Source organism: Phasianus colchicus, chromosome 1 (genome assembly GCF_987193195.1).
Source record: "Phasianus colchicus chromosome 1, bPhaCol1.hap1.1, whole genome shotgun sequence".
NCBI classification, from domain to species: domain Eukaryota; kingdom Metazoa; phylum Chordata; class Aves; order Galliformes; family Phasianidae; genus Phasianus; species Phasianus colchicus.
The window spans coordinates 80,959,008-80,973,544 of NC_143436.1; the positions used below are offsets into that span (position 1 = coordinate 80,959,008).

The 14,537-nt window shown below is 41.8% G+C and overlaps 1 protein-coding gene across 1 annotated transcript in view; it reads left to right on the forward strand.

Moving 5' to 3' along the window:
- TBX15 (T-box transcription factor 15) overlaps positions 1-14,537 on the forward strand; it is an 87,538-nt gene that overhangs the window by 59,654 nt on the left and 13,347 nt on the right. The window contains exons 4-7 of the mRNA XM_031613137.2: positions 1,796-1,967; positions 2,348-2,515; positions 6,086-6,150; positions 12,449-12,546. Coding sequence (XP_031468997.1) covers positions 1,796-1,967; positions 2,348-2,515; positions 6,086-6,150; positions 12,449-12,546 — 503 coding nt within the window. The remainder of the gene's footprint in view (positions 1-1,795; positions 1,968-2,347; positions 2,516-6,085; positions 6,151-12,448; positions 12,547-14,537) is intronic.

The window sequence follows — 14,537 nt, forward strand, 5'->3', positions numbered from 1 at the left end:
GGTGGGTACTGGGAATGGCTCTATTTAATATCATTATCGGTGACATGGGCAGTGGGATTGAGTGAACCCTAAGCACTGTACTTCTTAGTACACTCAAGATGCAGGAGGGAAGGGATGCCTTCCAGATGGAATTGGCAGGCTTGAGAGGTGAGCCTGTGCAAACCTCCTGAAGTCCAACAAGGACAAGTTCAAGATCCTGAACCTGGATTGAGAAGCACAGATACAGGCTGGATGGAGAATGAATTGAGAGCAGCCCTGAGGTGAAGGACCTTGGGGTACCGGTTGCTGGAAAACTCAACCTTCTCTGGCAGTGTGCATTTGTAGCCCAGAAAGCCAATCATCCTGGGCTGCATCAAAAAAATCATGGCGAATAGGGTGAGGGAGGTGATTCTGCCCTTCTACTCTACTCTCCTGAGACTCCACCTGCAATACTGTGTTCAGCTGTGGACCCTGCAGCATAAGAAGGATACGGATCTATTGAAGCAAGATCAGAGGAGTGTCCAGACCTCGATCAGAGACCAGGTTGTTCAATCTAGAGAAGAGAAGGCTCCAAGGAGATCTTTATAGTGACATTCTAGTAGCTAGAGAGGGACTACAGGAAAGCTGGGGAGGAACTCTTGAGAGCAACTCTTTTCCCAAAACTGTCTTGACCACTCCATATTTCAAGGATTCAAGAACTTTTCTTGAAATGCTAAATACTGCATTTTTCTCTCAAAGTGTTTCTCAGGAAAGTAATTTTTTGGAAGCATCAAGATTGTTCCCTCAACCCACTTAGTTATTTTGCCTCTTTTCTTCAATGTAGTTCTGAGAGTATTTAACTCAAAAATTAGTAGATTGTCTTATATTCTGTTTCTGCCCTTGCCAGCTAATGCAGCCACACAGAATAAACTAGTGCTGAAAGGAATGAACTTTCTTTTCCATTTCTTTTAAAAATACAGGAAATGAATCACTGTAAGTAGGTAAGGACTGAAATAGCTTCACAGAGCCACAGAGCTGAGTAGAGACCCAAGGAAGGGCAGTGCAGAGAAGAATTAAGAGGTGTTAGCAGGACTGTTTGTGAAATACTTTAGACTGCAAGAGCCACAGAACACAAGGAAAGAGCTAGGAAGAACTGTAGGAGAGTAATTTTTGGCATACACAGGATGGTTAGGTCAGGAACACAGAAGATAATTTAATTTTTTTCCCTCTAATCCTGACATTGGTTATACTAAATGGAATTTCCCATTTCACTGTATTTTAAATGAGAAATTCTTTTTTATCAGTTGTTCTGGTGATATCCATAGGACTTTGGTCTTTTTAGATGAATACATGTTTTTACATGTACATTTATCAATATTCAAAACTCACCTGGATATGTTTCTGTGTGACTTAATCTAGATGTTACTGCTCTGGAAGGGGAACTGGACTAGGTGATCTTTCAAGGTCCATTCCAATCCCCGACATTCTGTAATTCTGTGATTCTGTGATTTTCAGAGAGAGCTTTATTTACTATTTTCTGTTCTGTTACTCTGGCTCAGAGAGGGTTAAGGAGTTAAGGAGGCACATGTGGCAGAGTTTTACAGGGAAAATAACTGTGAAGGTGGTTTTAATAAGGAATCAAGTCCGAACAAGTGGCTCAGAGGTAATCTGGCTTTCATTTAGAAGGTACGAGGTTGCAATAAAGCACATTCCCCCCTGACTGCAAATGAGTGCTTGGAGTGTGTGCGGTAGGGTGGCAGGAGAGGGAGAACTCTGGAAATGTTCTTCCAATGACTGAGTGACAATTTTTCTTAGCCATCACCTCTTCCTCTTTCAGGTATGTGTACCACAGCTCCAAATGGATGGTGGCTGGCAATGCCGACTCTCCAGTGCCCCCCAGGGTTTACATCCACCCGGACTCATTGGCTTCTGGAGACACCTGGATGAGGCAGGTGGTCAGTTTTGACAAGCTCAAGCTGACCAACAATGAACTTGATGATCAAGGACATGTAAGTTAGAAGCTGATCTTAGTTCATATTTTCCCAGCCTTGTTCATCCCAGAATCAGAAGAGTGATGCTTTTGCTCTAATGCTCCCCTGTCCGGTGGCCACACACATGTAGACACTTCCCATGGTTGTAGAGATTTTTTTCTCTACTTCAGTGGTTTTCCTCAGATGGTTCTTGTCCCTTTAAAGCAACAAGCCCATTTCTCTTTCAAACAGTCCAATTTGACAGGTCAACTGATGTTTGTATCATATGCACTTACAAGACAACAGTAACTTTATTTGTATTAGCCCTCACTCCATCCCTGTGTCCTTGTACCTGTGGATGTGGTGAAGAATTTTTAGGAAAAAAAAAAAATTATTCTTCCTCTTTTTATCTGCTTCAGATAATTTTACATTCAATGCATAAGTACCAGCCTCGTGTTCACGTCATCCGCAAGGATTTCAGCAGTGATCTTTCTCCAACGAAGCCAGTTCCCTCAGGAGATGGGGTAAAAACCTTCAACTTCCCTGAGACTGTATTCACCACAGTGACAGCCTACCAGAATCAACAGGTAAAGCTATGTGCTTTCAAGCTTCTTTTTTTGTGGGATGTTCATAAAAACATTGGTATGCTTTTTGTGTTTGTGAGTCATTAACTTCTCCAAGAAATATGGCTAAATAAATGTGTCCAGTTTACAAGCTCACTGTACTTTTCTGTACAAAAATAAAATGCTTGCTGTGAGGTAGTCAATAGACACGAGATATATACCCAGACAACCATCTTGGAGATAAGATGCCTGTCATTTTTACTATAAAATAACTAGATGAGATAAGCCACAGAGGTATGCATTTTGTTCACTTTTCCTTGCTACCTTGTGGTTCAAACTCCAGTGTCCTGTCCAGACTGCAATTTTGAAGCAGTACAACCACTTCAGATCCATTATTTCACGGAGAAAACTTTATTTCTCTTCTTATCAGTGAAGGTAGAAGATTCAAAGAAAAGGAACATCAGCGGTTTGCTGTCAAAAGAAGCCTTTGAGTACGAGCAACAGCAGTCCATTTGTTGCACACTAAGTAAAATTCTCATGCATAATTCACATTTGATTCTGATCCTGTAATTTCCACACTAGAGAATTACTACTGAATCCAGATATAAGGAAAATGTATTGTTGCAGTGGGATTCTTTCTGCAGAAGCATTGATTGCAGGAGCTTTGTGACAGATCTGCCCTTTTTCTTGAACTAGACTTCTTGGCACCCAAAACTGCAAATGTAGTCCACACTAGTATTTGATTACAGAATTTTATATCTTCTCAAAATATAAGATATCTTTAAGAGGAAAACAATTATTAGGAAAACATGAGCGTTTGAAAAAATATGCATTTGAGGCTGTAGCAAATCATGAAGTTTTGGAAAGGGCTGGCCTGTGGATTCCACAAGTTTGCTGTCTTTTCTCCTTCACTGGCCTCTTGAAATGTGGTGTCCAGGCTTTTGAAGGAGGAGGTTGTCTGCTTCATTGCTTCTGCAGGTATGGTCACTGTAGATGCTGAGAACTCCTTATATCCACCCATTCCCTTTGTACTCTTCTCATGTGTTGCTTATTTGCCAGCCACCTCTGCCTCAGTCATTCCCAGTCTTCGCACCACCTCTGCCATGCTTTAGGTGCATGCTCAGCTTGTTCATGTACACATATTCTTTGTCTTATTCTCAGATGAGATGTACAGCATTTCCTATTCCTGTCATACTCCTCCTTTTGGGGGGGGGAGGGAGGAGGGAGGCACTGTTGTGATGGCATTAAAAATTCAGCATGAGGTAATTTTTTCCCAGCAGTGACATACAAAATCTCAGTTGATGAAGCTTTTTGTTATGTAAATGATGAGATTTGAGAGTGAGTTTGAGAGGACAAACAATGAGATTTGAGATGTGAGTTGAAAGGACTGGATGGAATGATGGCACAAGCCACATTAGAAGAAAAATAATCTGTTATAAAGCCTGTTGGGAGAACAATTTACACAATTTTCTTCCATAAATTCCACAGGAAGCTTGAATCAGAAATAGTAAGGCAAACATCTCTTTGTGCTGCCATCTGAGCTTCTGGAAAGTGACCTCAGTGAACAACAGTGTGCTTAGTACTCTTGGACAGAGTCATTCAAATCAGCTCACAATTAGCCAGTGAATTTTTACAGAGTTTTTGTTTTGTAACATATAAGAGCAGTGTTCCTGTGACTGCTTTTACCTATTCCTAAAATTTTCTTAGTCCAATCCCCTCGAATTGGCTTCAGACAGGATCCAAAATGAATAAACTATTCCAGCAGAGAGAAAAAACAAACATTACGCTACCATGGTGGATTCACTACCATTGTAGCACTTGTAATTTTCTACTCTTCCTCTACAGCTCTATACTTGTATTCAATAAACTTTTAATTGTAGACTAAACACAGGAAAAAGATAGAGGAAGGAGAAGAAATGAGAAGAAATGACAGATTTTCAAATGTTGTCATTTTTTTCCTGATGATCAGATGTATAAGACACTATCTGCAAGAGGGAAAGGAGGAACTCTGTAAGCCACTTTACTGTAAAGAAAGCATTGAAATTTCTTCCTATCATCTCTGAATTCCAAACATTTGTGTTTTCTTTTTTCAGAAACATTTTTGGGGGTATTTTTCTAGCAGCAGTAAAGGAGATTCTGGTGGGACAAAAAAATTTTTTTATTAAAAATAAATTTAAATCCACTGAACCCGCACACTTGCCCTCCAGTGGCTGTAAAACTTTGCCTTATTGGGAGAAGCATCTCTGGAAACAGTTGTAAAATGTTAGCAAAGCTACCACAGGGATTCCCTCTACTGTAACTCCATACTCCACAGAACATTTCTGTCTCTGTACACACAAGTCCCAGGACAGCTGCAAAATCAGCCTAGCGGAAATTAAGTTCACAAATTAAGCTTCTGCAAAAATAGGAACTGCATTCCATATCTGAAGCTAATATCCAGAAGTAAGGGCTTGATTCTGACAGAAGAAAGACACCTGCAAGTCCATTTTAGGTTAGTCTATATTAAACTAGTCCCTTTTGAGCAGTTTCAGCAAAAGCACCTCAAATTCAGCTGGATCTGGAGGTCTTGGTTCCTTTTCAGAGCCAGTGTGTATGGAACAAAGTGAGATTGACCCAGGGAAGCTCTTGTGCTGTACCAGGTTAGGGAGCGTGATACCACTGAATGCAAAGTTGGTATCTCAGTATTATTTTCCATTCTTGACAACATGAAAATTCTGGAAAGAGAGAAAGAAAGAGAAAAAAAGAAAGGAAAAGAAAGGAAAAGGAAGGAAGGAAGGAAGGAAGGAAGGAAGGAAGGAAGGAAGGAAGGAAGGAAGGAAGGAAGGAAGGAAGGAAGGAAGGAAGGAAGGAAGGAAGGAAGAAAAAGAAAAAAAGAAAGAAAAAGAAAGAAAGAAAGAAAAAAAGAAAGGAGGGAAGGAAGGAGGGAAGGAAGAAAGGAAGAAGGAAGAAAGAAAGAAGGAAGAAAGAAAGAAGGCTGAAAGGAACATTCCTCAAAAAGCACTGTCCAGCTTTCTTCTTTGTTAAGAGGAAAAAAATGGTTTCCACAACAGCAATTCCTTGAAGGCCACCCAGATGCTGAGCAGCACAGCAGCTGTGCATGTGATCAGGTGGCCAGCTGCTGTCTTTAGAAGACTGTAGGCTGCACTTTGCCTGGCCTTTTCTCCTCAGCCTTGCTTGAAGGCCCATGAGTGCATCCAGCTGTTGGGAATTGGGAATGATGAGGCAGGAATACCCCTAGTGCCAGCCAAATGCAAATGGTGTGCCTGCTTCCTGAAATGTGGGACTGTAGAATGGACTGTAGCTCCTAGGGCTTCTCCTTTGGGAATAGCCTCTTATCTCCAGTGCTATGCTCAGCAAATGTTCAGAGACAAACAGCAAAGGCAGATTTCCTGGTGCTGCACCACTCATTTGCTAAATTGATAGTCCACTCATAGACAATGAAGGGTGACTTTAACATAAACCTGTGGCAAAACATACGAAAGGTAATCATACAGGTGTCTTGGGAAAGAGTGGTAATCATCCACAATTTTAATTTGTTGAAAGAAAAATATTTTTTTGAGGAGATGCGCTAATTCTCTTATTTTTCTTTCGTAGATCACCAGATTAAAAATTGACAGAAATCCTTTTGCTAAAGGCTTCAGAGATTCTGGGAGAAACAGGTAAGGGGACATTTTTTGTGCATCCAAACTGATTTCTCTCCTTGATGAGTGCACAAGGCATGTATCTAAGAACCAAGGGCGGCATTTTCCAACACTACCTCAGCTTTATAAGAGCAGTTTGCTTTAGACTGATTCTTAGAGGATCCAGAAGACTGTGTACTTTGCCTAAATGGACACAGTAATGATGGTTTCCTTAGAAAATACTTTCCAGGCCAGACAGATGGACTGACTTGTTTCCTTTCAGAAGCTTCCTCCAGTTCTGCTCTTCTTTCTGCCTGAAAGTAGAGGGAAGCTTTGGTCTTGCAGTCCCCAAACCCAAGCCCAGCAGAGGCTTTTGGAAACTATTAGACCTGTCAAGACAGCATCACTTCCTGCTTTACATTTTCCTTTTCTGCGACTGTGTATTTTTGCTGTTGGATCTTTAATTAAATATTCACTTTTATGCCTGTATCTTTTCCATAACCACTATTTTCAGGGTATTTTCTTCTGTATCTTCATTTTGCTGATTTTTTTTTTTTCTAGCTTAATAATGAAATTATTATGCTTATTTCTATTTTTTTCCATGTTTCTCTGAACCTTTCTACCGGTTGTTTAGAACATGATCAAAATATTCTTTAGCTTCTCTGATAGGCTTTTATATATATATTACTGGTATGATACTATTATACAAAAAATATTAGGTAAAATAAATGAACCTGTGGAGATACTGTAGGGCTTCTCAGAAATTTCTGTTGTTGAAATGAAGAATAGAGATGGAAAATTAGGGGACTGCAGTTTGGAAAATGGACAAATAGATGCAATGTTAATTCCCTGCAAAATAATGAATTAATGATGCTATAGAAGGGATCTAGACACTTCAACTCTTTTTTTTTTTTTTTTTTTTTTTTTTTTTTTTTTTTTTTTTAATAAATTACACATGAGTCTGGCTAAAAGATAGATTTATCTTTTAATTTTCACAGGAAACTCCATAATAAAAACAGGAGCACAAATGCTTGCTTTATATCAGAAGACAAGAGTGACTTTTTGATAGGGTTTCAGGATAACAGGGCATCAACATTCTAGTTTTGAAACATTTCAATTTTTCTCTGATGATGTCGAACTAAATTTTGTCTGGATTTTTATGAAAAGATTAAGTAGAACACCTTAAGCACTACTTAGAATACTTTATATTTTACCAGATCGGTGTAAAAACAGAAACTTTAATTGAAATATCTTTTGTATTAGGAGAAGACAATGTGGTGCCATGCACAACTCCAACAGTATGTAATAAGCCTAAATATTTCAGTTTTACAAATGATGTGGGCATCCTTTAAATCAGCATAACAAAGGCTTTTAACCTTAAATTAATGATGAAAATTGAACATATATATGACTACATTACAAGAGCACCAGTGTGCAAGGCTCTGAGTGTGCACACCAGAGCACGAGTTGCATTCACCGCCTTCATTTGCTGTCCCCATGGGCATCATGATTCAGTCTTTACTTGCATGATACTCTTGAGTGCTTTCACCAGGACTACTATTTCATTCATGGTTTGCCTTGGAAGCCTTCAATGAGTGGGCAACTCCCTATGTTTTCAATCACCCATTTAAATACATCTTCACAGAGGAGATATCCTACTCAGCCAGAGAACTTTCTAGGTTCCATCTCAAAGCTGCTTTGTGAAAAGGCATTCCAACCCTTATTTAATCCCCATCAAGAGTATTAATTCTGATATTTAGGGTACACATGCCTTTTACTCTTCTCTCCATCCCTGCATGGGGGAAACAGCATATGCCCCTGTACAAGGTCTTCCCTGTGTGCAGCTGCAGCTGCACTGGAGGCTGGGCTCAGAAGAGGGATTGATGCAGTTCCAGGTCCATGGTGGGCTAGATGAACATGGAAGGCATTAATAAGGTCCAAGCCCAGTGAATTTGGACAGTTTCCTGAAAAGGTTGGGAATTACTGATCTTTGTAGCTCATTGATTTAAGAAAGGGCAGGAAATTGCTACATGGCTGCAGCTGTGGGGAAGGCTCAGTAAGGCTCTCTGCTGATGTAAAGAGGAATTAAAATCTTTAAGGTATTACACATCAAAGAGAGGAGCCTGAGGCTTTAGGAAGAAAAAACAGGCAAAGGTATTTGCAAGCATATATAAGCAGCCAGGCGCCTGCCTCACAAGCAGTGGTCTGGCGAAGGTTGTACTGCTGCTGTCAGCTAGTGGAGGATACTGGGATGCTCAAATGCTACCTTTCAGGGGCACACATACATAGGTATACACGTAGGAGGGAGAAAATCAGTAAGATCCAAGCTGCATGTGGAAAGGATTGATGAAATGGGATTTTTCTTAACTGTGCTGATTGCCTCCTCTTCCCCTAATTAATTTAAATCCCATCACTGGCCAATTAGTTTAACAATCACGATACTCTGCATCTTCCTGCATCCTCACACTTCTGGTCAGCTACAGTGCATCAGGCTGTATCTGGAGAATGTCCCACTGAAAATATGGGGTAATTGGAGAAAGGCACAATTTGTGAAGCAGGAGTGTATCTGTCCAAATGGGTTTTCTGTATGAGATCTTAAGAAGAACCCAATAATCTGGTAGCAGGAGAGGCCCCAGAGTACCTGGAACTGCTTCAGGGCAACTCAGCCACATCAGGATGCTGAAGCACAGCCATTGGTAGAGTTTGCCAGCAAATGATAAAGAAAATCCAAATACTGGGAAAAACAGAGCAAAGTGAAATCTTCAGTCACTTCTTCTGGAAGGCACTGCCTTTCTTCTTTGTGTTGAGGCTTTTCCACAAAACAAAGAGGGATAATTTTCTTTCACTCCCTTCTTATTCAGTCATATCTTATAGCTTACTATTGTTGCTTGCTGCATAAATTACAGGGTTGGCTATTTTTTCAAATTAAATTCCATTTTAAATCTTTCACTTGCATCAGCTTGCAGCTTTCCTGTGTGTTTCCTTATAGTGAGGTCTGTCTTCATTAGTACAAGAGCGTGTTAAAAACCTGCTGCTCTGGGGGACCCCCATCACAATATAACTAACTTTATCCATCTGAGGGAGTGATCTTGTTGTACATCTCCTCTTAGATATCCCTCAGCTGTTTGCATGGTTGCCTTCTTTTGCAGTGCTTGGGCTGGAAGAGGGAGCAGTGAAGTATTTCAGAGGGAAGGATGGAAATAGCTCAGTGGCTGAACTTTTTTGAAGACTTTGAACACTGAAACAATATTAACCAATGCTGTTCAACAATCTAGCCATCAACTTTGATAGGTTAGAGCGCTAGCTTGAGTCAGGAAGCCTCAGCTTAGTTACCTCTTAATGAAACTTTTGTAAAAGTTTCACAAAAGAGCTGGGCTCGGTGGAAAAAGGACACCGACATAAAAGAGGTTCTTCTCTAATAGGGCAGTGTACTTATGAGCCAGGTATTACTTGTTTGTTTTCCTGAACTTCAAGAGATTGAGAAATAGCTTTTTTGACACACAGAGATCAGCTAGCCAAATGTTTAGTGGTGCAGGTTTAATACCACAGAGCCTATTTTTGGAGACTGAGTAGAGTTCATCTGATGGTGGGATGCTTAGGGGAGCTCCATATGCTGGAGAAAACTAGAAGAGACAGACTGGAAACCCAATGGGGTGATGGACGAAAAAAACAAAGCTGAAGGCAAGCAACAACACTTTCTTTTCAGATATGGGCAGCTGAGGTGAATAAAAGCTGTTTGTGTTGGAAGTGCTTTTAGAGCTTTTTAGGGTAGGAGAGTCAGGAGGATGCTTGGAGCCAGCGGTTTGGCCTCCCTTGTGAACAATGAAATGATGACCTGCATCCCGCATGCAGCAGGAATGGCAAGGTCAGCCATATGGGATGGATTATGGACATGCACAGATAGCTCGTACATCTTTTTTCATTTTTCAGACAATGGAACTGTTTCATTTATTGCCTATTATTAAAACTTTATAGCACTCGAAATAATTTAAAAAAAATGAATGAAAAAGAGAGAGCGAATTTTGGATACCTTTTAAAGGACAGACCTTATTAAAATAAAGCTGGCAGCAAGTCCTCTTCTTATACTTTCTTACTTCCTTCATAAAGTTGTTGTGAGAGGGGAGCGTTTATGGCCTGATAGGCAGTTTAAAGTCAGTTTTTCAGAGCTTTTTTTTTTTTTTTGGAAGAGAAAGTGGATGCCACATGGGTAATTTCAGCACATTTGGTACAAGCAATACTCACCAAAGACCAAAAGAAACTGCTGAGAATTTCAGAAATTCCGAAAAGAGGTTTTTTTTCAAACAACATTCACTGCTGTTACACAATGTCTCTCCATTGGCAAACTGTGGATTGTTTTTCCCTGTAGAGAATGATACACACATAGGATAGCTCTCCACTTTTGCCTAGGAGAATGTTCTCTTCCTGTCCTGTGCAGAAGGTCTGTGAGGAGAGGGGTTCCCAATGGCATCCCCCATTCTCTGGTATCCTCAGTAACAGAAAGAGTTGAGACCGGTCCCTGAAAGAAGTAAATTATTTCTGATTTCTACTTTTATTTCTTCTTTTATTATCTCCTGACTATTCTCTCTCTCTCTCTCTCTCTCTCTCTCTCTCCTTTCTTTTTTTCTTTAGAAATACAAATAATAAAGTACATGAGAGAGCTGTATTGATGCAAAGGAAAGCTGTAGACTGAAAGCTCTAATTGCTAGGAAGCTTAAACTTTGAGTCAGTCTGAGTTGTAAATGATGCAGAGGCAATACCTTAATGCTTCCTTTGACCAAAGCCCATTAGGGGCTGGATTTAACTGGATTGGAGTAGAATTATTTAGGCTGGAAAAGACCTTCACAAGCAGCAGGGCATTTTCTGCTTCCAGGATAAACGGTCCCAGAAAGTCCTCCCTCAGCATTTGTGCTGGGGATCGTTTCATGAGGCTGCAGAGAGGCATCAGTCTCCTCCTGGCTGTGCTGAGAAGCAGCTGGAGTCTGCACGTGTGTGGCAGAGGAAATCCTGGGAGTGGTCCGGCAGCCTGAGAGTTGCTTTTTGCACACACAGCCTGGCTTAGCAGATGGGCTCACACTCAGCACTGCCTCGTTGTCTCCTAGCTCCATGAGCTGGCAAAGGCTGCTGTATTAACCAGATAGTTTTGTTGTAATGTGCTCAGTGCTAGTGTGAGATTGCAATGCAGAGATGTCTTCTGTTTCTACTTCTAACAGCTTAGCAGCTAATAAACACCATGCAACAACCTCTCTTCTAAACCTCCTCTTAAAATACAGAGTTTGGTTTGCCAACTCCAATGTATTTAAAGCATCTGAGCTTCCGGGGAGACTTTGGAAAGTTAACTGAGCAAGAGGAGGCACGTGCAGAAAGACATTTTCAGAAGCAAAAGGCAGCTCCAGTATCAGCTCAACATCTGATGAGAGGCTCTGGGGATGTTAGAGCCTTTTGCATTGAAAGGGGATATGGTCTCACATTTGACAAAGCATCTCTAGTTGTGTTAAGCCAGTATAAGGGCTATAACCTCCTGCTGGAAAGGAGGCAAGGAGAGGCCTTGGGAACAGAGCAAGGTTCAGTGTCCACAAAGGGGAATTTTTCCTAGGAAGAAACCTCAGGATACTGTCTCATAAAGAGCAGAGAGGGTCCTCAGTTGGTAATGCATCTATGTTCTCAGTGAGCTTCTGGAGTTAGAGACTTCCAGCAATGCTAACATTCTGCAGTAGAAAAAAACCCCACAAACCTGAGACTCCAGCCCTTTAAGAGGAAAAACTGTTCTCACTTGATTTTTGGCTTTTTCTCTTTGGTACTGTGACTGTAGTGAGTTATGGACCTAAAGCAGAGAAGCCACTGACCTTTTTATAAAAAGCCTCTTACTGCATTTCTGGTCAAAATACAAAACCAACAAGATTCCTCTTTGGATGTCTTCCAAAAGCCCTCCAGAAATGGGAAGTGACAGGGAAGGTTCATTCATAAAAACTCTCTCAGATTCTGTAGGATTAATCTCTGATCTCCCATGTTTGTATGTATGACAGCTTGCTTCCATAAAGTGTTTAAGCCACTTCCATAAGTGTTTAAGTGTGCTTTGAGGGCCCTGCGAAGCAAAATGGAAGTTAAGGATCCTTGTTAAAAAACAAAAAGGTACTGGAAGACCATTAGGATTTATGGAAGTCTTGAACTGGGGAAATTCTGTTTTAGTGCCTGCACAGAAAGGCTTGCTGGAAGAATTCACAGTTGCCAAGGTGGCCTTTTGGTGGCCACTAGCAGACCAGAGGTCAGAGCCCTTTTTCCCTATGCCAATACCCTTGCTGACTGACTGATGTTCTCCTTGCTTTATTCCATACTGCAGGACGGGGCTGGAGGCCATCATGGAGACCTATGCCTTCTGGAGGCCCCCTGTGCGCACCCTCACCTTTGAGGATTTCACCACCATGCAGAAGCAGCAAGGTGAGTGTACAAAGGATGTGCAAAGCAGAAGAGGATACAAGAGCTACGACATGCTCTGTTTTTCGCACCTTGCTGAACTCTTGATGGCTGTGAAAGGACACAGGGAGGTTGGATGGCAGCTAGGAGACATCGGGCTGGCTGTACATTATGAGGTGCAGTGCAACTGTCTCAACTCCTTAGTGTCCTCAGAGCTCAAACGTGGAGTAGGAAGGAGTGCAGCATTGGATAAACCAGTCCACATGCATGGCGTGGGTTGAGTTAAAAACAAAGACAGAGGCAATGTTCCACCATGTCAAATTCATTGATCATCATTTATAGTTAGAGTTTGCCATTTGTGTGGAAACGCAAGGGGAAGAAGTCTGTGTCCTGTGGGAGCTTCAGGAGGCCAAAAATATGCACACCTCCTCCAGGATCACACTGCCTCACTTGCAAAACCCAGTAGCCCTTCTGGAGAGACTTTCTGTTAGTATGAGGCTGGGAAGAATTATCGGGTAGCCCAAGTGTTTCCCAGTTGTTCATGCTGTGTCTTTTCATAGCTTCTGCCCTTCATATCCTTCATTTGTTAAACAGGGCTTTCATCTCCAGTTTCGGGCTGCAACATCATTTTTATTTTGTGCTGATAGGATTCACCCACTGACTTTTTTGTAGTTCTTTCTAGTTAAAAACACAGTCATTACTGGGAACCTATTACTTTTTCCCCTTGATAAAAACACAACAAAAGAAACAAAGCAAAAGTATCTTTAGATGTGACACCTGCAAGGTTAAACAGTCAGAAATAAATGGGTGCCAGGTGTAGCAGAGCACATTCTCTGCCCTCTCTAGTTTGAGCTGGACTTCAAACCAAATCTTCCCTCCAGACCTCGGATCCACCTGGAGATGATGTGTTCTGCTCCAGAGGGAGGCTGGGGGCTGCCCACTGGGCATCCAGCAGAGTGTGGGGGGCAGGAGATGTTTTGCAGAAGCTCAGAGGTGTGCATCAAGAAGCACTTGTGGTGGGGTGTGCGGTCAGAGATGGGTTAAAGCAGGGATTCAGAATGGTTTTCATCACCCACCTAAATAGAAACATAACAACCTCTCCTCCTGGTCATCCTTGCTGGAGGAGCCTCTCTCCTCTGGCAGCTGGCTGGCCCAGCTCACCTCCTGTCCGGGCTCACATGGCTCCCTCCCCTCCCAGTGGTTATCAGATAACATCCTAGTGGCAAGTCCAGCTCTCGCTTACGTGGTAAGGTAATATTAGGAAAGGAAAATATTTAATGTATTTTTAGCTTGTTTTAATATAGTTTGGCAGCTGAAAAGCCAGGAAGCGAGCCAGTACCCTGTGACCAGCCAGCTCTGTGCAGACCACCACCACTGCACTACGGTTCAGTGAGAGCAGGGCAGCCCTAAATAAAGCTGTGTCCACAGGTTGGTCTCAAAACTTTATAATTCACTAGAAAACAGTGAGTGCTGTGAGTGCTCTTAAGCTCTTTATTTAGCCAAATTAAACAGCCCCAAGTTAGTGCATCTGAAATACTCCCTGCACTGTAGTGCTCCTCTTTCCAGTGATTCCTTTGACATGCTGAACCCTGGTCTCAGCTGTAGGTGCAAAGCCAAGGTACAAACACACTCTATTTTAATTCCTGGCTATGAGAAGAAAATCAGCTGCTGACACCCAGCACCAGCAAGGAGTGCTCCAGGGCTGGCTGTAGAAAACTGCCTTGGGGTTAAGGAGACTTTGGGGATGTGTGTATTGTCCTTCCTCCCTTCTCCTCTCTGCTGTGGCTTTACATGATGCCTAGATGTGTCCATTGCAGCTTGAGAAGTGCACATCTACTGCACTGAGTTGAAATGAAGGCAGTAAAAATGGCCTTGTGCCTAGGAAGAGATACCATAGATGAGGAGCAAGTTGTAGTTGTTCAGGCTGGAAGGGAGAGAGGGAGGACATAATGGCACTGAAATAAAATGCTGTCTGTGCTGGATAGGAGAAGAAGTAACAGGCTCCAGTTGCATGA